The sequence below is a fragment of the Neovison vison genome, chromosome 3, assembly GCF_020171115.1.
Source record: "Neovison vison isolate M4711 chromosome 3, ASM_NN_V1, whole genome shotgun sequence".
In the NCBI taxonomy this organism is placed as follows: domain Eukaryota; kingdom Metazoa; phylum Chordata; class Mammalia; order Carnivora; family Mustelidae; genus Neogale; species Neogale vison.
This window is the reverse complement of record NC_058093.1, coordinates 81,115,538-81,143,409: the sequence shown is the minus strand read 5'-3', so window position 1 is coordinate 81,143,409 and position 27,872 is coordinate 81,115,538. Positions and strand designations below refer to the sequence as shown.

The 27,872-nt window shown below is 34.1% G+C and overlaps 1 protein-coding gene across 1 annotated transcript in view; it reads right to left on the bottom strand.

Annotated features, from left to right (window-relative positions):
• FSIP2 (fibrous sheath interacting protein 2) overlaps positions 1-27,872 on the bottom strand; it is a 91,537-nt gene that overhangs the window by 40,497 nt on the left and 23,168 nt on the right. Inside the window, exons 10-16 of the mRNA XM_044240947.1 lie at positions 26,019-26,131; positions 25,181-25,223; positions 23,892-23,998; positions 21,737-21,800; positions 15,532-15,589; positions 11,856-11,892; positions 77-8,969 (exon numbers count right to left, since the gene is read on the bottom strand). Of these exons, the coding sequence (XP_044096882.1) occupies positions 77-8,969; positions 11,856-11,892; positions 15,532-15,589; positions 21,737-21,800; positions 23,892-23,998; positions 25,181-25,223; positions 26,019-26,131 (9,315 nt within the window). The remainder of the gene's footprint in view (positions 1-76; positions 8,970-11,855; positions 11,893-15,531; positions 15,590-21,736; positions 21,801-23,891; positions 23,999-25,180; positions 25,224-26,018; positions 26,132-27,872) is intronic.

Genomic DNA, 27,872 nt, shown 5'->3' with positions numbered 1-27,872 from the left:
AACCTGTAAATTGCTTTAAAAATACCTGTTTTTTTTCTGTTATGCCAACTTTTAAAGTAAATTATTTCTTGCTTACCTCTAGTTTCAAAATTCTTGAAATATGTGACCAGAGATGTGGAGATATGTCTTGCTACCAAATGAATTTCCTTTGGACCCAGTTCATGATCAGCAAAAGCAATTACTTTAACTTCCTTCAGAGCCTTTCCATTTGGGGATCTCTTACTTTCCCATTTTTGCAATAAAGAAAAATCTTCCCTGCTGGCTTCAGGTTTTTTATTTTCTTCTTTAGGTATATAGCTTATTTTTTTATCCCACATTCTAAGTAAACATTTCTCCTCATTCTTTTGTCCTCCAGATATCACAGACAAAGGGTTTTGCTTCGATAGGAAAAATGGTTTCCTTGTTTCCATGTTTTCATGAATGTGTGGTTGACTTGGAAAGCCATAGCTTGACAGCACAGTATTGACAATATTTTCTGCAGCTAAAGATATTTTGAGTGGAGAAACAGTTGTCTGAATTTGGGTTGGCTCAACTGGCTTTAGAGTTTCAAAATGAAATACTCTTGGATTTCCACCTTTTCCTATTTCTATGAATGACATGACTTGCTTTAATGCTGCTTCTGTGGACTCATTTGCTTTCTTAAACAGTTTTTGTAAGACACTGCCTTCAGGGAGAGACTTATTTCCTTGCATTAATTGGTCAAAATGGCCAAAGTTTGATTCCCTTGGACTATAGTATTGTACTTCATTTTTAAAGCATGATGGTATATTTTCTGAATCAAGCCTTTCCATTGGCTCTGAGCTTTTAATTGTATCTTCTACAGAGGCTCTGGGATGTGAAGGTAATTTTGATGAAGGCTTATACTTTTTTTTCATACTTTCCTCTGAGTAACACACAAAACCAGGTACACTGATTTGTGAAGGATTATTCCCAGAACTATGTTCCTTTAACTTTGATGAGGGCATTTTCATAGAAGTTGCTAATTCAACTTGATTAACAATATAGGCGTTTTCTGCTCCTTGGAACAAACTTTTCTTCGGAAGGTTATTGATATGAGTACACTGGTCAATCAGTGTGCCAATGATCTCACTTGCTATAACGGTCTCTTTCAATGTGCTAATAGAAGATGGTTCCACTTGGCTTATTTCTTTGTCTAGCTTGTTCTTAATTATACAGAGCATGTCCCTGACAATATTAATAGCATATGTAACTAATTCTGAATGGAATGAGTGAATCTGTAGGATGGTGTTCTGTATGTTTTCTTTGGAAATAATAGTATTTGAATTGGATTCATCAGGAAACTTTTTTAGTGGTTGTAATTTTGGCAACTTTTTTTTGCTTACTAGTCCTTGTTGGAGAGGAAAAAAGTTTTCTATAGGCATTTTCACTATTTCAGAAAACTCATATTTAGAGATATATTTAAACTGCAAGTCTACAAATGACTCTAAAATATTTAAAACCCTTTCTACAATATCTCGAACAATTTGGTTGCTGGAGCCCAAAGAAATTTGGTCTACTGTCTTTGTGTTATATATTGGTACACTGCTGAGGATGTCCTTGACTGGCAAATCATATTTACTTTTAGTACTAATATATTCTTTCCTATTTCCTAGAGTTCCTTTCCTATCTGGGGAGGGTAACTGGGACAAAAAACACAGCTGCAATTTTTCAAATAGCATTTCAACAATTTCTCTTCCAAACATATTAATTTGTGCTTTTGTATCTTCAACTCTAGTAGAAGCCTCTTTGAAATGATTATAACACCTGCTTTCACAATCCTCAAGTTGATGCAAATTTAAAAGTGAAAGAGAATATTCCAGTTCTTTTGTTTTTATTGGAATTTCAGTCAAAACATTTTCAGCTATCATCATTAGCTTACACTTCTCATTTTCCATATCATTTGATTCTGCTTGCCATTTGTCAAACATTTTTTTAAATATACCTTCTTTAGGAAAAATCTGTTCGAGCTGTGAAGAAACATTTTCCAGGTAAAAACATGCTTGTGGTTTGGCAAGATACTCTGCATCTAAATTCCCCTGTGAAAGTCTGAGATCATCCACATGTGAGAATTTGATTGGATAAGCCAAATTGTGGTTACTTGTAGCATATAATTCTTGCAAAACAGCATTAACTATTTTATTTGCTGCCATGATTTGATCAGATGGTAAGGCTTTAACATTTATCATTGCTTTAGTTTGCTTCACCTTTTCAAATTCTTTCACAGTTGTTTCCAGAATACTACTTACTATATCCTTGGCATACATTCTTAGTTCTGAATTGGGCAATCTCATTTCCAGTAAGTTTTTGGCATCTCCTGTTGATAGCGTGGGTGGCAGCCCAGTGGTAGTCTTGGACTGGCTGTCTCTTGGAGTCTTCTCTCCAGGACCTAACTTGGTCTTGCTTTTGACCTTAGCACCACTAGGTCCTAGGTATGATTTTGTTCTAAATGTAGGCAAAGGAATAACTTTTGATCTTGCTTTTAAACTTTTTTTAAAATCTGGTTTAGAGCTGCTCTTAGAGCTCACTTTGGAATCATGTGACTTTATAGGTAGCAACTCATCAGAACAACTTTCAGGGGACAAGGTCTCTTCTAGATGAATTGAGGCAAAATTTATGATCTTATTAAGAACCATTTCGACTAAATCCTTCCCCAGTTGCAGTGGTGAATACTGCAAAAATTTGTCTTCTAATAGAGAGACACTTTGACTGCCTGCATAAGAATAACCTTGTGGTGTCACATATTTGGGGGGATTACTTCCTTTTCCTGCTTGTTTAGTTTCTTTGATGCAGGTTGCTTTCTTAGACAAGGTATCTTTGTTGTCAGGTGCTTCTACTTTTTTGTTACTTTCATTTAATGATGTAACAACTATAGTGTACATTTTCCCCAAAACACTTTCAACTATGTCATTTGTTACCCTGTTAATCTGTGATTGAAAGAAGTTTTTTTGTGTTATGTCTGATGTTTTAATTTTAGAATTAGATGTTAAATGGGGGATATCATTAAATGGAGGCAAATGACCTATGATATCTATTATTCTTTGATGCAATTTAGCTAAAACCTCTTGCACTCCCCTGAGCAATGCAGTTTTTTCTTTTTGTTTCGATTCTCCATTTCTCATAAATATTTCTTCCAAAACAGTTCTCTGGCTTCCTTTTTCCAATGTTACTTGGTTTTGTTCCAATGGATATTTTGAAAACGGAGATAATTTGTTTTTTTCCTGCTCTCTTTGTCCCAGAAATATTTCATTTGATGCTGTTAGTTGTGAGAATAATTTAGGATTGTCTTTTGAGTAAACGCTTATTTCCTTTGCAGATCTTTTATCATATAAACTCTTTAAGATACTACTGACAATCCCACTCACAGTGATATTTTCTTGGAATGAAATGCTGTTTGGATATGGATACATCTTTTGAATTTCTAAGTCTAAGTCATTTTTAATAAGCTTCAAAATGGCACTGGCAATGATGTCCGCATATTCCTTAAGACTAGCTGGGGAGAGATGAACTGTGGACCGAACATTTTCTTTGTAATTTGCAAAAGTGGAATCTGTGAGCTCTTGGCTGAGGATTGTTTTAGGGGATATTTTCAGGGCATTCGTATTTGATTCCTCTTGGCTTGATTCATGAAAGAGGCTATTTTCTTGTTTATAATTTTCCTGTTCCAGGCTAGCAATTGACTTTTCTTTAGACTGGAAAGCAAGAGTAATTAATGAGTCTATTCTTTCTGTGGCAAAAGCTTCTAACCGATTGAAAATAGTTTTAGTAATGAAGTTAGCATTTTCCTCACATGGGTCGGGAGCAGGTTTCTTGGCATCTTCTTTCTCTACTGTAGTTATCTGACAATCATCAGCGTAAGCTGATTTCAGATTTCTTGAGGATGGCAAATACTCTGTCTTTATTTCACTTTCTGACCCCATAAGAGGAGGCTTTTGACACTCTGCTTTTGAAAATATGTCACAAAAGGTCAGAGGCAATCTTGCAGATGTAGGATTTTTTGCATTTATGCTAAGCCGGACAGTAGAACTGAGATTATGAAGAACAACATCCACTATATCATTAGATATGAAAATGACATCTGATTTAGGAACTGAAAGTTTTGGAATAATTTTATTTTCATCCTTGATGAATATTTCAGAATTTTCTCTGGAATGTTTCCCAGTTATGCTACGTTTCAGAGTGGGTGTGGCACATGTTAGATTATTTTGATACAGTGTTTTTTCATAAATATCACATAAGATACCTTCAATGATACCTTGTATTTGAAACTGAAGTACTTTTCTATATTCACTCTTATTAAACAGCTTTTCAATAATACCTTCTTGTTGATCTGAATTAATCTCTTTCTCAGAATTGTCACACATGCCTTTTGATGATACGATATCTAATACTGTGTTAACAACTTGGCTTGCAATACTTTCAGAAACCACAATGTTATGAGTTGAGAAAGGACTTTCCCTTTCTTTATCTAACTCATGTTTGATTCCTTGTAAAATTTTTCTAGCCACTTCTGTTGCATACGTATTTAATTTATTCAAAGAGAGTTGGCACACTGAGTTGGTCTTTTCTGATGTAATATGATCCACTGAGCAAGAGGACAAGTGATCATCAGAATACAAATCTTTGGCTGATAATGCTTTGCTTAATGCACTTTTATCCTGCTGAAAAGATAAAGCCGTTGGAACAGTGAAGCTGATCTGGGGACAGAAGAGAGATTTTACTTTGGAAGTAGCAAAAGTCTCTAAATTTGTTAATATTGCCTGTACAATATCTTCAACTACATTTACTTTGGCCTGTTTGTCAACACTGAATCTGGTGTGTTCTTGTAAAGAAACATTTGCTCTAAAGGTGATGGTTTTATACCTATTTTCACTTGTATTTCTTTCCGGCATAGCAGCTGAGTAAAGTTTATGAAATACCGTTCTAACAACATCATCTGCCACTACGATTACATCTGCTTCAGACACTAAAGAGCCTATGACTTTATCTATAAATTGAACAGATGTTTGAGGAATTGGCCCATCAACATTGTGAATGATGCTGTTTAAATGAGAGTGGGAGAGAGAAAGCACATTTAGTTGGTCGACCAAAGCATTTTGAAAAATTTCATTCAAAATATTTCTTATAATGGGAACAATTGGAGATTTCTGTGGTTCTTTGAGTTTAACTTCGATTTTGTTTAACATTCTTTCTAGAACCCATTGTTTAAGAGAATCTGATTTAGCTTCTTCTCTTAGTAATGTTCTTTCCCCAATGAATTCTTTCTCTGTATGTGAGACATCTTCTAGAAATGAATCTGGTTCAGCTCCTCCAGGAAGAAAATTTCCATAGGATGGCCTGTATCGATAAGTTTCAATGCTCCCCTCTTCAGATTCAGTTTCATTAAACATATCTGAGGATACTGCATCTAAAATTAAATTGACTATATTCTTAAGCATTTGTTTCTCAGGTGGTAGGGTATTTATACTTGTCCTCAAATCTAATGAGTTCATATTTAATTCTGTTTGAATAGCTTTCAAAATAGTACTTGATATCTTCTTTGCATTCATGTATAAAGCAGACTGCAATAGTTCCTCATGTGTGTCTTTGAAAATACTGGGACTTTCATATTCCAAGTTTGTCTTATTGTTTTCTTCATTTCTGTTGTTAATAGAACCGAGAGTTTCTAAATTTCCATTAGCGAACCCTTCCAGTTTAGCAAAAACTACATTTAGAATATCCGAAGCTAGAGCTTTCAGTTCATTTGAATGTGCTTCTTTTGTGCTCCCTGTTTTGGAAGACACTAGAGCAATAGTTTTTTCTTTATTTTTTGTCACATCTTTATTATCCTCCTGAATCATCCTGGAAATGATGCTGGAGATTATGTCAGTGCATTTGGCTATTTCCTCAATCATTGAAGCAAATGATAGGTTGTCGATATCAAAAGACTCTGAGACGGCTTTAAATCCAGAACTTGCAAAACTGGTATCCATATCAACACTACATAATTTTGCAAGGATGTATTCCAAAATTGTTTTGGAAATGAGCTGAATATTAGACTGCAATGGAGTAGCCATTTCAGGATTTTCATTCTTTTCTCTGTTTAGTTTACTATTAGGTGGCTGATGGTGTGGATGGGCTCCTATGAGCTTAAGTAACATTTCATATAGTGTTTCCCCAATACTGTCTAACACTTGCAATCTAGCATTGTCTTTGACATCTTTTCCATTTACAACACTATGGAGAGCACATGGAGTAGCCAAATATTTATAAAAAGATTTTTTATCCTGCCTATTTGGCAAAATATTTTGTTTATCAGTACTGTCAGATCCATATGAAGTTGCAGACTTGGGCTTATCTGAAGGGAGTGATATATTGCTTTGATCAGAACGTCCACTTGATAACAGTTCACAAATACAAGTTAACAATGGAGATTCCATAATTGAGACAAGAGATTCTAATTTATCAGTATCAGCAAAAAATCCTTTACCTGTCGGGGATTTGGTATCATCTCTTTCCCTATGATTTAGGCTTCTCTTACTGAGTTCTAGTTCATTCTGGATAGCATGCAAAACAATGTTTACCACTTTAGTTGTGTAAGTACTAAGTTGAGATTGTAAGGAAGATTTCTCCACAACTGAAGGTTTGAAGCCCATTTGCAATTTTGGACAAATAAATAACTTCAGCCTTTTAAAAACTGTATTAATGATCTTATCAGTAATGTCATCTATAGATTGTGGTTCACTTTTTTCAGATTGTGACACATTAGTTTTTGCAGGATCAACATTGAATGAAGATAAATATTTCACTTTCTTTTCACTGTCAAACCATACTTTTAATGACTTTTTATTTGGTGCTTCTTTGACCATGTGTGGAGTATCAGAAATACCTAGAGAAGTGTGAACTGATGATGAAATGGAACTTTTGGTCGTATTGGGAATGCATCTTGAAGCTTTATGAAGTATATTTAACACAGCGTCTGTTATTTCTCGAGACACTGCTCTAATTTCTGACACAGAAAACATCTGGTCCATCCATTCTTGATATGATAGTCGTTGAGATTTTTCTGAAACAAGAACTGAAGCTTCTTTCCCAGTTTTATTGTCTAAGGGACCAGGAGGAACAGAAGATAGGTCCTTGAGCATATCTGTTAAAATACTTTTAACTACATTTTCTGAAGCTTTTTGTATGTGGTGATGTTGATCTCGGCTGAAAATCAAGATGTCTGTATTCAGACAGGGTTTTTCCTTTAAAATTTCTTTATTATTAAAAGATGGTAGCTCAGTTTTTAATCCCCCATCACAAAATGCAACTTTGCTTCTTTGAGAAGCAGCATTTGTAGGTGGTTTGCTATTTCTTTTATATTCAAAACTGGTGTTTCCTTTTGTAAACCAATTCTGAGGAACTCGTTTCTGTGATTTTGGCTTTTCATCTTTGAAAGATGAATCAAGCACATTTTTCACAATTTTGTCTATTTCTTCATTATCATCTTCAGAATAAAGGACCATTCCAGGAACATTAATAGGTGGAAACAATCTTCTAGATTTAGGACCATTAGCTAATCTAGTACCAGTAAGTCTGTACTTTTCTTCAGTGTCAGAAAGATTTCTTGGTCTAGAGTGTCTGCATTTTTGAATACCTGCATTTACTCGCTCTTGATGTAGCTGAGTGAAGATATCATCAAGAAGCTGAAGGAACACTACTGTTTCTTCAGATGCAGTAAGTCTCTCATTATTAAGTTCAGTTTGTACATATTCTAGTATAGTGCTGATTGCTTCCTCTATATATCCAACCAAAGAGGACTGGGAAAAAATATTTGACATTAAATTTTGTATTTGATCTTTAACAATTAAATTAGCTGCATCAGATTCAGGACTATGTTTCATTTTGTTGTCTCTTTCGAGGGACATGTATGTTGGGTCTGTCATAGGTTGCTGATCAGAAAGTTTAATTGCATCTTCAAGATATGGAAGTTCATTTTTTTTACAAGATGCAAGAGTCATCAGCTTTTCTAAAATGGCATGTACCATATCCTCAGCAATATCACACATGGGTTCCAAATTGTAAGGCTGTGAAGCCTTTACAGATTTTCTATTTGATGGACTGAGATATTTTCTACTGGGTGGCAAGCTTGGTTTAATGTCAACTGACAAATCATCTTGTGAAAATATCTCAACACATTTTTTCTCAACTGCAGACTGTAGCTTCTCAAGCATATTCTCCACAATCTCTGAAGCTGCTGAGCAGATATCAACATTGGAAAGCAAGTCTCTTTTTTCAGGTTCATTTTGCTCAACAAAGATTTCAGCAGTAACAGAAGAAATAGAAGGAATAGCCTGCGTTAAATCAGACATTATTTCTTGAAAAATACTTTCTAAAATCAATTCAGTTTCCCCTTTTAAGTGACATTTAAAGTTAACAAAAACATTCTTTAAATTCTTCATTTCATCCATGGCTTTTGCTTTTTGATCAGGAAACAGTGGACTCTCTAAGCCATCTGTTTCAGTGGTGGCATCCTTAGATTTTTTTGTGCTTGTTTCAAATGATGCTAAAAGGTGACTATCAGATTTACAAGTTCTGAGCTTAGGATATGCATATGTCATACTGGTTTTATTATATTTGAGTTCAGATGATATAGATTGTCCTTCCACGTGATATGTTTTACCCACAGTTGTTCTTTCCACATGGGCAGAAGGTGGTTTTAAAGGTGTGGTTGGTCGCTTTATTGATAGGTCAACTGTAAACGTACAGGGTTCTCCCTGAAATGTTTTAGTTGTAGCAGATGTGTAGCTTCCATATGTAAACTCTTCACTGCATGTGCTACAGAAACTTGAACTGTCTGATGAGAGGATAGATTCATCAGACACTGGATATACTTTCGTTCGCAACCTTTCTTCATACTTTGTGATGGCTGGGTATAATATACTGGTCACTGTAGCTACAACCCAGGTCATTATATTCTGAATTATACTATTCAGTTCTTCCGAAGTTACCTGGAAAAGAGGCAAGCAGGAATGAAGAGAAAATCATGGAACAACTTATTCCATTCTGGGACAGAGGGTAACATTTAATTTTTTTTATATCAAACAGTACCTAGCAGGATACCATCATGGTTATAAAAAGAACATAGTAAAGAATTTATTTTAGACTTTCAGATTACTTTCAAGTTGGCTTACTCTGTACTATAGTAAATTTCTTTTTATAAGTTTCTATTTGATTCACATTCCCTCCAAGTTTTCTGTTGTCTTCCCCCAACATTTGTTGTTGAGATAAATGACTTTATGCTTAAAAATAGAAAAAAAAATCAACAAATTGCTGTCTCCCAAATAACACGAGTTTTGGCAAGAAAAAACAGTGTCTACAATCCAATGTATTATTTAATAATATCCCAGATTATTTATTACAAAATATTTCTCAAAACAGATGTGGTCAAAATATTTGGGTGCCTTCAGAGACATCTGTCTAGCTAAGATATAAGGATTAAAAATAAGCCATTTCTTCCCATTCTCTGCTGTAGAGGTGACCCTATGATTTGCATAAATGGAAATGAATGCAGCTAACTGTTAAAAGTTATTTGATGGCAACAGAAAAGTTAATGTCTATGGAGACGACTGGCTTTGTATTCAACAAGAGTATCAAAGCAAACTGTTTTAGATAGGAAGGCTGAGAAAAGATGGTGCAATGAAGGAACAAACTAGTTAAGATAGAGGCAAAGGGCTCCTCCTAGACTGGGATCTGAAAGAGCCAGGAGAGGATCAAGGGTAGGGAAATTGACTTCCTTTTTGAGCCAGAAATAGAAACCCAGGGACCAGATTTGGAAAACCATTTTCTTAGTAGTCAGTGGTAATGTCACAGCTTAAGATGGACCAAAAGTAGAAACAATGCATCTGTAGAATTCTATAAACCACTTCTTATTTACTGAAAATGAATTTTAGGCTTGCAAAAATCCTTTTGCCTGTCATAAATGAGTAGTCTGTTTTTAAATTGTTATTACTCTTAAGACATAAAGGCTGTAAATTTGAGTAATTGGCAGCAAAGACTGGAAGGCTGGTACACAGATACCAGGTTAAACAGTATGATTGCTATAATGGGGCTGTTCATAACCAAAGTATTACCTTAGATTTACATGGAAATATTCACAGTTCAGGCAAACATTCAAAGAAAATTTAACACCTGTGTAACATAATGTAGTGAGTATACACCTTTAATAAATGAATGTAATAAATAAATGAGTGAATGAAGAAATAAGTAACATGTAGTTTCCAATCAAACGAAAACATTCATAGCAAATACACAAGCATAGCGAGTGAGCCTAGACCAATGTGTGTATAGTGATAAGACTAATGTGTGTGCAGTGATAAAGATTAATGTAGAGCAATAAGTTGTAAATATTTTGAGTCATGCAGAATATTGCAAAAACATGTTTACGACGTGTGTGTGTGTTTTGATGTATAAGCATGAGAAAAACAAGTGATGTAATATGTTTATGAAGGAGACTTAGCATAAAAAGAGGCATCGGGTTGGACTGAGGCGAAGCGAGTTCCCTGTCGGGAGAATATCATCGCCGGTGTTACCGACGCCCCGACAGTCTCGTTGCCAACCACTCGCTGGTTCCCAGTCTCAACTTCTGCGGTGACCTCTCTGTCTAGATTGTGAGGCGACGTCTCCTTCATCATGACAACTTGACGAGCTGCCAAACCGCGACGATTGTGGTGCGGACCTCGTCCCAATAAAGATCAAGTGAGTTACATCTTAACAAATCTCTCTTCATTCTTATAAGCCGCGACCTCCTGGCGGGACGCAGGGGTTTTGCTCGCATCACATACTCTTTCCTGACACATTTGAGAGTGTTTGGAGGTACCTTAGGAAAAGCAATTCTATCTTGCTGCAATTCATGAGTCTCCTAATGTAATTTTTACTTTACTGTACAAAGGCTAGTGCTTTGAAAACACATTTTGGATGGCAGCATATGTTGTAAAATACTTGTTTTATATAATGGCATCCTAAATCAGATTTTAACAGAAAAAGCAATTGTTCTAATCTACTCTAGCACATATAAAATAAGACATTCAATATATATTATTTTTCTTATTACTGGAGATACTAAAAAAATCTACATTATTACTCCTAGGCAAGTAGTGAAACTTTCCAACTTTGATATATGAAAGAGAGATATTCATGAAGTTTTCTATGTATTGAAATTTAGTAATTAGAACCTAGTTTTCAGTTGTTTTCCATTTAAATATTAAACAGAAATATTCCCTTGAATCAGAGCTTTTATATTTGCTACACATTCTATGACTTGAGTAAGAGTCAGTGTGAAAAAGTATATAAGAGTATGTGTTGTTCTCTAATAACTTTGTCTTTCCTGACTGGTCTGACTAGGTTCAGAGCTGGGCTTTTTAAGTTGGACCATCTTATCTGCCTCTTCCAAGGCTCAGCTCATAGGTGACCAGGTACTTTTTTATGTGACCGGGTGACCAGGTCACCATTTTTAGTTACTTAGATGACCAGGTCATCTCACTAAAATGGCTAAGCCAGACCCAGGCAGGCATTCCAGCTCACCAGCCAAGTCTGCAAAGCTTGTCACCCAAAGGCTTCCCATGATAAAATGAGTTTGTGGTATTTGATGCTGTTACGATGGCTAGGTCCTTTAATGTCATTCCATACACTTCTATGCCCATGAGACTTCTTCCTGAAGGGCCAATGTTATCTTTTGATAAGAACTTTAGATCACTGCAAAATTTAAGAATTAATTGAAAGCAAACTTTAAAGGAAAAAAAGGTCAAAGAGATAACCAATATCAATAGGTAATTACTCATCATTTGATTCACAGTTTTTAAATATGTTGCTTTATCAATTGATTTTATGATACATACTTTCTCTCGCATGCAGTTTTGTAGGAGGTTCTGTTCTCTGTAAAATTAAGAAAGGTTGAGCATTTAGTTATTACCTAGGGTGAAGAATTCACATAACTTTTCCCAAAAGCTCTAATCATTGAATCATCTGTTTCTTCTCCTTATATCCCAGGGTTTTCTACAGAAATTCAAAAGGTGAAATAAACTTTTTTTTGTCCCTCCCCCTCAATTTATCCTGCTCCTTTGATAACCACATACTTTATTGCTTAGGAAAATAGAATTGTGGCTGCTGCATAAAAATATATATCTATCTGAAAAGTCTACTTTTGAGCCACCTTTGCCATGCCTGCTCTGTGCTTCTCTTGGGGACGACACTGAATTGGAGCTAGAAAGTGGGCTAGTCCTTTCTGCCTGGTAAAAGGCAACATGAAGTAAAGTATTTGACCAGAGCTTTCTGATAATCTTTTACCTACTCTTTTAAATCCCATGGTCCCACCTACTCTTTCAACAAACAGCAAGAAGGGAATATGTGAATGATTATTCAGTAACTGTGGGTTAAAACAATAGGTTCCTAGCCATATGCAGTACTAATTTAGAGGGAGACCTTTTCTTCATATGAAAATATTCTGTCATGTGTTCTAATTAGAATTATTTATCAACATACACTAATGAAATAAAAAAATTCTGAATTGTAACAAATAATGAAAATTATAGAAAATATAAATAGTTAATAAAACCAGATCAAAGACCATATGATACTTTCATAAATTTCAACACAGGCTCTTTTCTTATAATCAGATATATGATACTCTTATGTATTTCAATTCTTTTCCTGCCTCCTTAAAAGAAAATTGACATTCTTTTTTCATTTTTATAGGCCTGTGCTATACATTATAACATTCAGTTTTTCCTAAAGTCTAAAATTCAATCATGAGAAACAGCAAGACTGAGAATTACATTCTAAATCTTGGGAGGAAAACAAAAAACAAAACAAAACAAACAAAAAAAAAAAACCAAAAACCCATCTTTACTGGTTTCAGCTCAGAAATTAGACATATTTAGACTAAAACCTTTTTGTGGAATGGAACCTGGAGCATGAAAGCTGATATCAGTGACATGTTTTCTATCTTTTGGCCTTCTTTATTTTTTCAGGATTCGGTTTCTCAGGTCAACCTAAGCAAAATTTTCTTTTTTTAGTCATTCTCCAATCTAACTCTCCCAGATTCATTTTTCTATTCTCCCCACATACACTGTAGGTACCAAACAGAACTCATGGAATCCAACCTATTAACTGATAACTGTTCCCAACAGGCTCTCTGCCCCAAAGGCATGCATATAGATCCAAAAAGCAAAGACCTAAGAATAAAATTGACCAAGTAACAGAAAGCTTTAATGAAGACCACATTGAACAATTATAATAACCAGATAAAGTATGACATCAGTGAAAAAAACAGAATAAGGATCTCTGAAAACTTACTCCTCCATAAAAGCAATGGGAAAACCAGCAAAAAAAAAAAAAAAGAAAAGTTTTTTTTAAAACAATTTCATAGTAAATATTTTTATAGTTTTTTTTTTCAGTATTCAGAACTCTGAAAATTAACCAAAGACTTTTAGCATTCCAGAGAATGTTTATTCAAGAAAAATAGTTCATCTAGGTAAAAACAGTGAGCTTTGTGGTATTTTAACTTGCTCTATTTCTATCCCCTTTCTCCAGCTCCACGGTATCCGTAAAAACAATACCTTGCAGTCACAGGGCCATGGCTTTGTTCATTTTGGTATCTGCTTAACACTTAGCATTATGTTTTGAACATAAAGAAACAAAGTTTCTTAATAAATGTTTGATAAATTCTCATTTAAAGTCTTTTGGATCTAGGCCTACTCTCCAATACAAAATGAAGCTTTCATGCAGGTCACTAATGGACTTCTAGAACTGGTTCCTGGTTTCTTGCCTTCAGTTTTTCTTATATATTCTGACAGACTGTCTATCACGCATGCCAATATGACCACTACATTCCCCTTCCAAACCATCAGAGTGCTACCTATTAAGTAAACTACAAATTCCTGACCACAATCTGCACAGCTGCAGACATACTGCCTCTTCACTCTGTTACTCTTTATGTCTTCCATCCCAATAATATGAACTTACTCATTACTTAATTGCAGTACATAATTATTTCAACTCCGTTTACCCCTACTGCTATGGTATGGGCTTTGTCTTCATTCTTTTGGTCCTGAATTTCCATGTCTATTTTATAAACCTTTCTGTATTCCTTTTATATTAACATTAGAAAAAGATAGAACTAAATAACAGAGGAAAGAGAGGGAATATGAGGTGGACAGTAGATCAGAGGTGATGATTCTTCATAGAGTCTTATGAAATCTGGAGTTAAATCAGAACAAGAGGAATGTGATATGTGTATGATGACCAGAGCCAGACTAGAAAGTATTGTTAGTTGTGCTTTATTTGTACTCTGATCTGAGATTGGGATGGGTACATGAAGCTAAATGTATTTTATCCCTGTTAGTTTGGGAGGGACTGGTGAAAGAAACCCAGACCATGCCTAGAGTTAATAATCTTAGCTGAACCAAGATTATTAATGCAAGAGTAGCCAAAATATTTACTATGAATTGATTCTGTAGGTCTGTAATCTTGGGTGGGAGAAAATGAAGAGGCAGGAATTAAGACTTCATTAGGAGCCTCTTCTAACTTGTTTAACAAAGAGGCAAGTATTTATACTAATATTTATATTATATGTATATATTCAACAAGTAAAATAAATATAGTCATTATTTACACATGATCTTCATTCCTCCACTTTGTGCTTTAAACTGAACTTGTCAGTTTTCTTCCTTCTGCATCTATTACACTGCTACATATCCTATGAATTCTCAGTAGTCAGTTAAATTGACAGCATCAAGATACTTCCTCCAAGGAAGTTTGATCTGAATATTTTGATACCCTTTATCACCATATATCACTTAACTCTAGCCTACCATTTTCATGGGGATTTGGGGTTTCTAAAATATATCCCAAACATTATTTGGCATATTATCTTTTTAAGAAGGTGATGATATTGGGTCTAAAATAATAGGTTTCTTTTTTTTTCCCCTAGAGTTGAGAAAACCATACCTAACCACAATAATAGGTGGCCATTGAGGTTTGAGGAATGAAAATCCCTGAGGCCTCCCAAATTTCTTCTCCAGAGACTTGCAATTTCCATCATCAGAGGATTTGGGATTATATTGCAAATACCCTTTAGGAGAAGAATAATTGATTATGTCATCAATATTTGCAGTAAACTAATTTACCATTCTTCGGAAGCCAATAATCTCAAAAGGCCTAGTAAATGATAAATGTTTCAAAGGAGATAAAAGCAAAGAAACAAGGTCCAGATGCTGGAAGCCTTCTGAAGAGGAGGGATTACTGTTGGATATATTCAGACGTGGCATGAAGATTCTGAAGTGAAGGGGGAAGATAGAACCACAGTGGGGATAAGGAAACAGAGAAGAGGAAAAACATTCTCTTGTCTGCTTTACAATTTAAGCTTAGTGCTGAGAGTTTGCAAAAGACAGAAGTCTCACTAAATCCAAGTAGAACTAGTAGAGGATTCCGTATAATCATTTGCTTTTGAATAGCACTCATATAATTATTAAAATATTAATTTATATTTACACATTAATTTTCTTAGATACTTACATATTTGAGAAAGCATGAGAAGGGAGAGTACCATGGGCTGTGGCATGAACCTGAGGTCCTATTTATTAGAAAAATAAAATTATAATTAGTTTATATACTTCTCTGGCAACTTGTAAAGTGGAAATTAATATCCTCTAGTAGATCTTTATTCTTTGGTGCTTTCTTGTTTAAAGGTCTCCAGAGTTTCTCCACAATGAAGCCTAAATTCCTTAGGAAGGCATAAAATATACCATATAATCTGATCTTCTCACCTCAGCAGTGTCTACTCTGGCTAGTCTCTATTCATTCATATATATGCTATGGTCCATAGACACAGAATGACATAATTTGCTAAATATATCATGTTTTTCATGACATTGGGCCTTTGTTTTTTTGCCATTTCCTTAGTCTGGAGCATCCTATTCCTTCTTTGTAATTTCTTTTCTTTTAGGCTTCACTCAGTTTGTATTAATTCCACTAGAAAACTTTGCCTACGTAAATAAATATCCTTCTTTAGTGCTCCTGAAGCATTCTACACGTTTCTATTATAAAACTCATTATGTTATATCATAATTAAATGTTTACTCTTCTGTGTTCCTGACTATGACATAAATTTACCACTATATCCTCAGCACTTAACACATAGTAAGTATCCAGTAATATTTGTTTGTAGAATCCATTATTTAATTAATATATTTCTAAACATTTATTGATTGATTTGCTGCCATTAATCTCCTCCTACTTGGATATTATCTAATTTTATATATAATCCAGCATGATTCTATTGCTGAGTTTTGGGAAATACTTGGGTTTGAAGTGATATAGGAAGTCTTTCTGCAGTCCATCTCTACAGGCATACTGAATTGGTGTATGTCAATTATGCAAAAACATAAATGAATAAAAGTTTTAGACAAAAAGATTGCCCTAAATTCAGAAAGTAGTTTTAGTAATTAGAACTAGTTCAAAGTTAAGTTTAGATGGTAACTCTTGTATCTTCCAGCAAATAAGAAACCAATAGGTACTAACAATGTCTATAAAAACTCTTACTTAAACCCTGTGAAACTTTTTTGAGTTTGTTTTTTTGTTTTTGTTTTTGTAGATACGTTTTTGTGTACAGTTTGGTAGAAGTAACTAGAATTAAGAGTGCACAGATCTGAGAAATTAAGTGTGAAGACAATACTATTTTAAAAGCAAAGTAATAAAAGGTTTTCTGTTTCCATTGATATGCTAGAGTAAATATCTAAAATATTTGCCTAGAATTCTATATAAATCATTAAAACCACCCTCTTAAAAGCAGCTAAGCTTTTAAACATATTAAGATACATCTTTCAGAGTAAAAAATTTGGAATAACACAAATCTAGAGCGGTAAGCAACTTTTGCAGCTGATGCTTGCTCTATGTGCATTGGCAATACCTACAAACAAACTGGGGAATCAAAACTGAGTAAGAGCCTCTAAAAATATACTGGATGCCAAAGAGCTATACATTGGTTGAAGAGTTGTCTTAACAAAAAAGAAAAAAAAACAAACAAAACTCATGTCATGGAGGTAGCAGCACAAATAAACTATGTCTTGGTTTCAGCTGTGGATAAAGGAAGAAGAGGAAAAAAATTAAAATATCTCTTAAGAGATAATCTGTGATTATCATTCCTATATGACTTTGAAGTTCAAATCTACTACATGGCTGTAAAACTCCAAGTGAGAAATTATTTTAAAATAAACCTGTATTTATAACTTTTGGATGCCTAGCAAAAGTATATGGAGAATTTTTAAACAGCTTTATAGAAGTTTATTTGGTATTCAAAGAGCTCTACATATTTAATGGATTGAATTTGTTTCTATAGAACAACACATACTATCGAAATATAGAATTCTTAATGATACATTTCTGTCAAAAATGAGCTCACATATAACAATAATACCCCCTACACACACACACACACACACACACACAGAGAGACAAATATGAAGAAACAAACCCCCATGACTGTTAATGGGGGGAAAAAAAGCATTAGACTTAGACATCAGTGATTTCAGGTATTTGAATTACCAGATATAAAATATTCAAAAAGTATGTCTTATATATTTAAATATTTAAAGAAGGGATTGGAAAACAAGGGAATAGAACAAGAACTTATCAAAAAAGTCCAGTTAAATTTGAAAAATAATTGTTCAGGAATTACGTGTGTGTGTGTGTGTGCATATATATAATGTTTAATCAGAGAAATTTCAAAATACATTGAATTGATAAAATAGTAAATTAGATAAGCTAAAGAAAGAATTGGAGGCTTGGAGGACAAATTTGAATAAATTAACCAGAATGCAGCACGGAGAAATGGAAAGCATGATAGTTGTTAAAGGATATAGAAAAAAAAAAAGATCTAAATATACATAACTGAAGTTTTAGAAGAAAGAAGATAATAAAAAATAATAAAAGTGGCGGGGGGTGGGAGGTTGGGGTACCAGGTGGTGGGTATTATAGAGGGCACGGCTTGCATGGAGCACTGGGTGTGGTGAAAAAATAATGAATACTGTTTTTCTGAAAATAAATAAATTGGAAAAAAAAAAAAAGAAAGTCCAAAAATGGACTCTCAACTATATGGTCAATTAATCTTCAACAAATCAGGAAAAAATATCCAATAGAAATAAACAGTCTCTTCAATAAATAGTGCTGGGAGAATTAGACAACTATATACAGAAGAATGAAACTTGTCCATTCTCTTATATGATACACAAAGATAAACTCAAAATGGACGAGAGACCTCAGTGTGAGACAGGAATCCATCAAAATCATAGAGGAGAACATAGACAGCAACCTTTTTGACACCAGCTGCAGCAACTTCTTTCATGACACATCTCCAAAGGCAAGGGAAACAAGAGCAAAAATGAACTTTTGGGACTTCATCAAAATAAAAATCTTCTGCACAGCAAAGGAAACAGTCTACAAAATCAATAGGCAACCAATGGAATGGGAGAAGATATTTGCAAATGACATTATAGATGAAGGGCTGGTATCTAAGAACTATAAAGAACTTCTCAAGATCAACACCCCCAAAACAAATACTCAAGTAAAAAAAATGTGCAGAAGACATGAACAGACGTTTCTCCATCAAAGACATACAAATGGCTAACAGAAACAGAAAAAATGTTCAACATCATGAGCCAACAGGGAAATTCAAATCAAAACCACATTGAGATACCACCTTACATGACTTAGAAAGGCAAAAATTAACAAGGAAGGAAACAACAAATGTTGATGAGGATGTGGAGAAAAGGGAACCCTCTTACACTGTTGGTGAGAATGCATGTTGTACTGCCACTTTGGAAAAAAGAATAGAGGTTCCTTAAGAAGTTAAAAATAGAGCTACCCTATGACCCAGTAATTGGACTATTGGGTATTTACTCCAAAGATATAGATATGGTGAAAAGAAGGGGCACATGCACCCCAATGTTCATAGCAGCAATATCTACAATAGCCAAACTGTGGAAGGAGCTGAGATGCCCTTTGACAGATGAATGGATAAAGACGACATGGTTCATATATACAATGGAGTATTACTCAGCCATCAGAAAGAATGAATACCCACCATTTGCATCAACATGATGGAACTGGAGGGGAATATGCTAAGTGAAATAAATCAAGCAGAGAAAGATAATTATATGGTTTCACTCATACGTGGAACAGAAGAAATAGCATGGAGGACATTAGGGGAAGGAAGAGAAAACAGAAGGCGGGAAGATTCGTAGGGGGAGAAGACTACGGACTCTGGGAAACAATTTGAGGGTTTCAGAGGGGAGGATGGGATACCCCTTCATACCCAGTGATGGGTATTAAGAAGGGGAGGTGTTGCAATGAACACTGGGTGTTATATGCAAATAATGAATCATGGACTATTACATCAAAAACTAATAATGTGCTGTATGATGACTTACATAACATAAGAAAAAAATAGCTTAACATGGAAAGAAAGCAAGAAAGGAGAAATTAAATGAAAATATAAAAAAGTAGAACAAAGCAAAGCACCAATAAGGCAGTAAAAATCTTCCAAACGTCGTAATAACATAAATGTAAATGGTTTAAATTCAAATAAAAGTCGAACTCCAAGACTCAATAAAAATAAAACAAGATGATGCAGATGTAGAGTGTTTATAAAAGTCACCTCTATACATAAAAAGATACTAAGACTGAAAGCTGATATAGCTATATTAGTATCAGATCTACTAAATTTGAGACAAAAAGCATCACTTATGATAAAGGTCATACATAATAACAAAAAGCTCAGTTTTACACCTAAAACTAATATTACACAGTATGGTAACTAACTGAAATTTAAATAAAAAAATGAAAAAGCCCTCAATTCACCAGGATAGTCCTGGATGTGCCTGCTAACCTAGATCAAGAAATAAAAATTAAAAATGGACAGAACTACATGGAGGAATTGATAAACTAATCATTCCCAATGATTTTTAGAACAGAGTAAATAAAAATAAGTATATAGTACATATATATACACACATTAAAATATATATTATATATAGTGTATTATATATTATATAACATATAATATATAATATACTAAAATAAGTATATAGTACATATATATATAATATATTTGATATATAAGATATATGAACTACAAAATTCAACAGCTTGATTGAATGGAAATATTTAGAACATGGAACCACCAAATTAATAATATTTATAATTTTCGAACACACAGAACATGTAAAAAATTAATCATGTGTGCTAAGCCAATAAAGCAATTCTGAAGATATTTCAAAAGTCCGGTGCCATAAAGGCCATGGTGTCAGTCCACAAAGCAATTAAATTGGAAATAAATAACAAAAAGGAAACTAGAAATCCAATATACTTGAAATGACAAAACTCATTTATAAATACAAAGTAACAAAAAATTGGAATTTAGATATGATCTAGAAGAAAATGAAAATATTGCACATTAAATTTTACAGAACATTTCAAAATCTCTTACATATCACCACACACTACTCTAAGCACTTTTACAAATACTAACGTATTGAATTGCTATAGGAATCATGTGAATGATGTATTATTATTATTGTTCATGTAACAGAACTCCAGCCAGTCTTAAAGGTTAACTTGCTTCAAATCAACCCACACTTTGCTTACTGACCTAAGGTCCTTGATCTGTAACAGAACTAATTTACTAATTTACTTCCTTTGAGATATGCAGACCACTGGCCTTGGGAATGAAGGACCAGAGCATTCCCAGGACACAGAGGCCAGAAACCTGTTTGAAGCCACCTGGACTCTGATTAGCCCAAAAATCTTTCAGCAAAATATTTTTCTTTTTTAAGGTCACACAGTGACTTTACTGACCTCACTTTGTGCATCTGTAGACCTTGCCCTTCTTTGTAGAAGGAACAGAGTAGTCTTGCACAACCCCTGGGTACCAGGAAACCAGACCTTCTTGCACAACATCCACCCTGGACACCCAAGAAATAGAACTTCTTGCACAGCTTCTGAGCTCTGAAATAACTGTAGCTGGCATCACTGAGTCTGCAGGTAATCAAAAAATGTCACACACTCCTGCACTCCCCTAACTGATTAAACCCCTTTAAAAATCTTATGGCCAAGCAGAAACCTCTGACAAGAGTCTACTTCTCTGCAGATTTCTGGCCTCCTGAATAAAGCTCAAAGATTCCTTTCCAATCAAAACTCCTCTCTCGATCGGCCTTTCCAGAGATGGGCAGTGAATTCGGGTTAGGTAACATTCTCATTTTATAGTTGGAAAAATCGAAGAACAGAGAAATTAAATAACTTGGCCAGACATAAATTTTTAGTGTTGGAGTATGGATTCGATTTAAGTAGTCTTGCCCGAATATATGTTCCTCCTATTATGCTACACTGCCTTCTGATAATCTGATCCATGTGGATAGGATATATGATAAGTTTATGCCAAGAAATTTGAAAATTTAGATGAGTAAATTTATAAGAAAAGTGTAGTGGAGAAAACAAATTTAAAAAGAAACAAAATACATAGTTCAAATCTAATTGAATCTGTAGCTTTAAATTTTTTCTCACTAAGAGAGCCAGGACCAGGTTAAATATTTTGCCAGTGATTTATACCAAACATTCAAGGAATATTCAGCACCATACTAGGCATAAAGCAGGAGCTCAATAAATATTAGTTGAAAAAGTGAATTAAGAGATTGCATAACTTATTAATAGCTGTTACAGCTGTTACCTGATTCACAGAAGTAGCTTGATCTCTTGTTTGTTCTTTCATTCCAATCAGCATTTATCTCCTTCTACATAATCCAAACAACAAAACAAACATCCTCAAGGGAGTTCTTCCCCCAGCATTTGAACATCAACTATTACTTACATACTTGAAATACAGAAATTTAAGACTTTGAGAACTTCTCTTAAATGTCAATTTTTAAGAAATACACACATTTTGTGATATTTATATTAAATCTATTTACAGAAGTTAAAAGTTCACAGTTGTATCACGGGACGTCCACAAGACCGCCTAAACATTTGGTGATTGGCTAAGGCTCATGAAACTCAGAATATAGTTGTACTTGCATCTAAAATTTATTATAGTAAAAGGATACACTATAGGATAAGGAAGGGTAGAAGACACAGGCTGAGTATGGAAAAATCCATGCATAGTTTTTCTTATGCTCTCTCCTCCTGTGAGAGAACACACTTAAGAGGACACACTTTTCTCCAACAATTAAAAAAAAAATGCAGTAACATGTACAGTGTTTCTGCCCAAAGAAATCAATTAGAAAGTTAGTACTCAGTCTTTACTGAGTCTGTATTGAAGACTGGTCATAAGGACACCCTCCGCCTTAATGTATATCAAAATTCTAACCTCCTAAAAAAGAAATCAGATGGTCGGCAAAAATCATGTTATTTACAATAGAATGCACCATCCATTCAGGTAGGGAAAGTTCTGTATCACTTAGGGACTGTTAGAAAAGCTAACCTCCCCAACACTAGACAAAGGGCGACCTTGAAAGCAGGCCAGTCTAAAGACAGCAGTCTCAAGCCTGCTGTGTTAACTCTTTCCTACACGGTAGTATTCGCTGGCATCCTAAAATAAACTATCTGTGGAATGCGCTGATTAGAAAGTAACTAATCAACTCAGTGGAACAAAAAAATAGGTGTGTTTTTAAACAAAGCTACAATAGGAGAAAAGTTTAAGTCGAGCTGGAGCCCAGAGCAGGCTCTGTGAATATAGAGGAATGTCATTCTCTAGACTTGTTCATGAACTCAACATGTTCAGGGAGGTAAATCCAGTGAAATAAATAAGGCTTCTTTTTTGCACCCCGGTTCTGAGAGCTGAACATAGGTTGCTAGAAATACATTTTCTGACAGTGGTAGCCTGTGTACATGTTGGAAGCTGAGTGTAATACTTCGTATAATAAAATGGCCATGCTGTTTCTCATAATAAATTAGGAACTTCTGGACATTTGGTACTCTTTTGAGATCAAGATAAGTGGAAAATTTAATAATAAACACATTGAACAAAAAAGGTCAGCAGTAAAATTTAAATACTGTTTTTACAGGAGTTTTTGTTTGTTTATTTGTTTTTTAGTAAAGGACATAGCTTTTGCAATCTATTGGGCAGATTGAAGATTTTAAATATTGAAGTTGTTGAGTTGATTTTTTTTGACTCTTAGCATACTTAAAATGGATAATGACATAGTAGAACACTGAGCTATAAAATATGTATAATAAAACTGCACTATAAAGAAGCATTTTATGGTAAACATGTATCTTAGAAGTTATATGTAATGTAGTCTGTCAATTATTATGCATTAGAAGAAACAGAAAATGATGCCACTTCCTACCCAAGTCAAGTAGAATTCATTTGGAAAGAACTTAATAAATTGCCATTTTCAAATCATGTTAACTTCTTTAGCACGGTTAAACAGTTAACACTTTGCTACTAATGGAATGGATGATGTGGTTTTGACTCCTATAATAAGTAGGCAACTCACAGAGGAAAAAAAATCTAATTTATATCAGAAGACATACCCTGAATCTTTGGGGTTAACTTTCCAATAGCAGGACTCTGATGGCTGGTCAAGAGCCAAGAGGACTGATAGCATGATTTTCTCTGACCAGTCCATCAGTATTAGTCAAAGCCCAATCAAAGGCCAAATTAATACTTCCTCTAAAGGCTCAGGTATGTACTGTGAATTATATTTAGAAAAGTTATCTGAGGCCTATTAAAATCTTATTATAATATGACTAATTTCAGGGAGTGAAGCAGTTTGTTATGGTCCCTTCATGATTGAAAATTTTTATACCAACTTTATTCTTTTTTTATACAATTTTTATTCATTTATTCTACTTGCATTTAGAGCAAGAGAAATATTATATACCTCATCTTTTGGAGGATCCAAGTAAGACTGTGAAGTTCTTGGATAATTTCTTGTGGGTGAAGTTTGAGGTGAAATAACTGAATTTTGAGCTGAGGTGAATACAGCTCCTAGAGAAAGAAGAGAGAATTTTACATATAAGATCATACTTCTGGAGCAAGGGTGAATGCTAATGAATATATCTGATCCAGTGCTCTCTACTGAGCCACCACAATCACTAAATTACCACAATTAGGAATATATTTGAGTTAAGGAAGTATCTCCAAGAATAACATGACCTTTTTAAGTGTTGACTGGCTGCAGATTTCCAGTGGTTCACCATTGCCTTTAGAGACAAGTCTGAAATCCTTAACCTCTAATGCTAATTTATTTAACATTATGCCAGTTTAATGCCTATAATTAAATACAGACCACTGCCAGAATTGTTTTCATTTCATTCAGTCTGCAATGGAAGACCAGTCACTACTTGGATAGGGGAATAACCAAAGCTGTGTTTTAGGGAAGACTGCTTTCACAGTAAAATTTATAGTGGATTAAAGGAGGAGGAGGAGAATGGAGGAAGGTTACTGAAATAGTCAAGAATGAAGGAAACAAGGGTAGAAGCTGTGGGAATGAAAAAAATAGAAAAGGGCAAAAGAAAAGGAGATAGATTAGACAGAAAGTGGCAACTTTGGATTGCAAATACAAAAAAAGGGAGTCAAAGATAACTCACATCTTGTACCTGGGTGAAAACAGAAGAAAGATCAGGAAGATGATGACTTTGATATTGTATTGAATTTGCAGCAATCATTGGCCACTGGATGGAGGTGTCTAATATTTTCTGTATATATATGTAGGATATGTATGGAAGTATTTTTAGTGACTTCTAGAAATCTAACAAGGCACAGAAAAATTTAGCTAATGTGTAGTCCACTGAAGGGGAGATGAGAAATAAGACGTATTATCTGTGGAGAATTGATGGCAGTGGAGTAGAGGGACCTTCCTGCAGATAGTTCTCTGTGCTATACCTTACTGAATCAAGTATCAGTAATGTGCTGTAGCACAATAAACAGCCACAGCGGGACCCTAACTTTTCCACAGTTCGCAAAATACAAAAGCTATACTCATCAAACAGTCACTGAAATACATGAGCCAATTATAATATCTATATTCATAAATAATTTTATACCATGCCTTACTTTCCAAAATAACCATGGTTTTTATAATCAGGTAGAACAATTTGAAAAACTATATGATAAAACCATGATTATGAACTTTAACAAAATAACAAGTATGATTATTTTTCATTTTACCTCTATCATCAAAAGTACTTGATTTTCTGGTTACTCCATCTTTCTATATGGTATAGAGAAAAACATTCATTAGCAACTGTACTTCTAAAAGAAAGTTTGCCTCTGTCAATCAACCAAATTTATAAAAAATTTCCCCCATTTATCCCCTAACTTTCACATGAAAATTGTCTCAGGGAAAATATATATTAACAACCTTCTAGATTATCTTCTATAGGGAATCTCAAATTTAATTAGTTTAAAACTGAGTTCATTATGTAGCAATGTACCATTGTTCCTTTTCTAGTATTCCATACTTTGCTTAAAGGCATGGTGATCCATTCAATGGTTGGTTCTAAAAAGTTTAGAGTCATCAATCTGTCTAAGGGAAATAAATATAACCCATTCCAAACCAGCCTCTAGCTTAGCAAACATATTTCTCAAAATTTTAGCCAAAATTTTATTTTGATTTTGAGAATATCATTTCATTGTGATATTTTTCCTGTGTCTGTCTGCACCATCAGGCAATGGGTCCTCAAGGGGAGTGATTATGTTTTATTCATCTTTTTATCGTATGTGTCCCAATTTGCTCATTTTCCCATCCTTCTGGTTGAACACAGGGCTTGGTCAACAATAGATGTTCAATAAATTTTGGCTATTATTATTGCAATTGCTAAATGTTTGAATTAGTTTCTGCTAAATTACACAATGACTCAATACTCTTAAGGAGAGATTTGGCCTCATGAATAGATCATAATACCCTTAGCCAATCAGTATCATGCTAGTGAAGGAGATAGGTCATAGACGTGAAAAATTAACTAGATAAATAATCACCATTCAAAAGATTGAGACAATATTATACCTTTTGTTCTGTACCATTAACTTGCACTTCTAACTGGCCAGCTGAAGTTGCTGGTTTTTTGACAACAGTCTTTGAACTACTTAAAGATTGGTAAATAACATTTGCTGCAGGTCCTGAAAGTAAATGAGAGAGAGACACCATAGTTTTTTAAAAACAACCTATTGAAGTGTAACTGAAATATAACAAACCACACTTATTTAAATTGAATTTTTTTTTAAATTTTAAAATATGTCTACAACTCTGAGGCTATCACTGCAATCAAAATAACTTTTACAACACCATTAAAATTTTTTCATCTCTTGAGAAGTGTTTTATTATATGGATAAATCACAGTTTTTTATCCACTTACCTACTATCTGGGTTGCTTCCATTTTGGCCTTTCACAAATAAACCTTTATGAGCTTTCATGTACACGTCAACTATGTAGACATGAGTCTTCATTTCTCTTAGGTAAATACCTAGTAGTGGAATGACTGGATCATATGGTAGGTATAGGTTTAACTTTTAAGAAACACCACACTGTTTTCCAAAATGGCTATACCTTTTACCTATCATTCAGCAGTGCATCAGAATTTCAATTCTTTCACATTCTTGCCCACATTTATAAGCAGAAGAAAGAAAAATAGTAAAGATCAAAGTGAAAATCAAAGAAATAGAAAAAAGAGAGAAAATAATGAACCTAATAACTGATTCTTTGAAAACGTCAACAAAAGCCAGATTGACCAGGAATAAGAGAAGACAAATTTTCAGCATCAGGAAGATTAGAGATAACAACACAACAAAAATCTATAGAGAATACTAAAAATAATAATAAAGGAATATTATGAAAAATGCATGGCAGTTAAGTTTAACAACATATACAAGTGACTAATTCCTTAAAAAACACAAACTAATCTCATTCATGAATAGTTGTTATGAAGAACTACATATCTACAAAGGAAATTGAATATATTAAAAAGATGTCCAGAAAGAAAGCTCCAGGCTCTAATGACTTCATTTCTGAAGTATACCTAAGATCTAAGGAAGAAATCACATAAATTCCACACAAACTCTTCCGGAAAATTGAAGAGGAATGAATTTCTTTCCCAGCTCATACTTTGCCATCAAGATACTTTGATACCAAAATCACTGAAAGGTATTACAGGAAAAGAAAACCTCAGCAAACATCCCCCCTTTAGCAAAGATAGAAAAATCATAAGTAAAATAAATTGAATCTAACAATACATGATAAAGTTAATGCATAATAAATGAGGTTAATCCATTACTCATTAAAAATAAGCCAAAGTGATTCACAACATTAAAACATAAAAAAGAAAATTCAGATGGTCATCTCAAAAAAATGCAGGGAAAAATATGATAAAGTTCAATACACATTCATGATCAAACCTCTTTGTGAACGAAGAATTTGAGAATATGTCCTTCCTATGATAAAAGTTATCTTCAAATCTCTAAAGATGATACTCTAATTTGTATTGATAGCTTTCCCTTAGGTTTTTGGAACAAGATTAAGTTGTACACAATCATCATTTTATTCAACACTATCATGGAGGTGCTAGCCAGTGAGAAAAAGAAAACGAAAAGTGATTTCAAAGAAATCACAGCAGAATATGCTGTAGAAACTAGAAAGCTCAGTCTAAAATTTATTAGAGATATAAAGGCCCAACAATAATCAAGTCAGCCTAGAAGAGCCATGAATGTTAGAGAACTCAAATTGCCAAATTTCAAGACTTATTATAAAGTTACAGTAATTAAGAGAACACTGTATCCACATAAGAACAAATAAATAAATAAAACAGGAGAATTTCCACAAACAGGTCTGTCTGTATATCTATCATCTATATATGTTCACTTTAT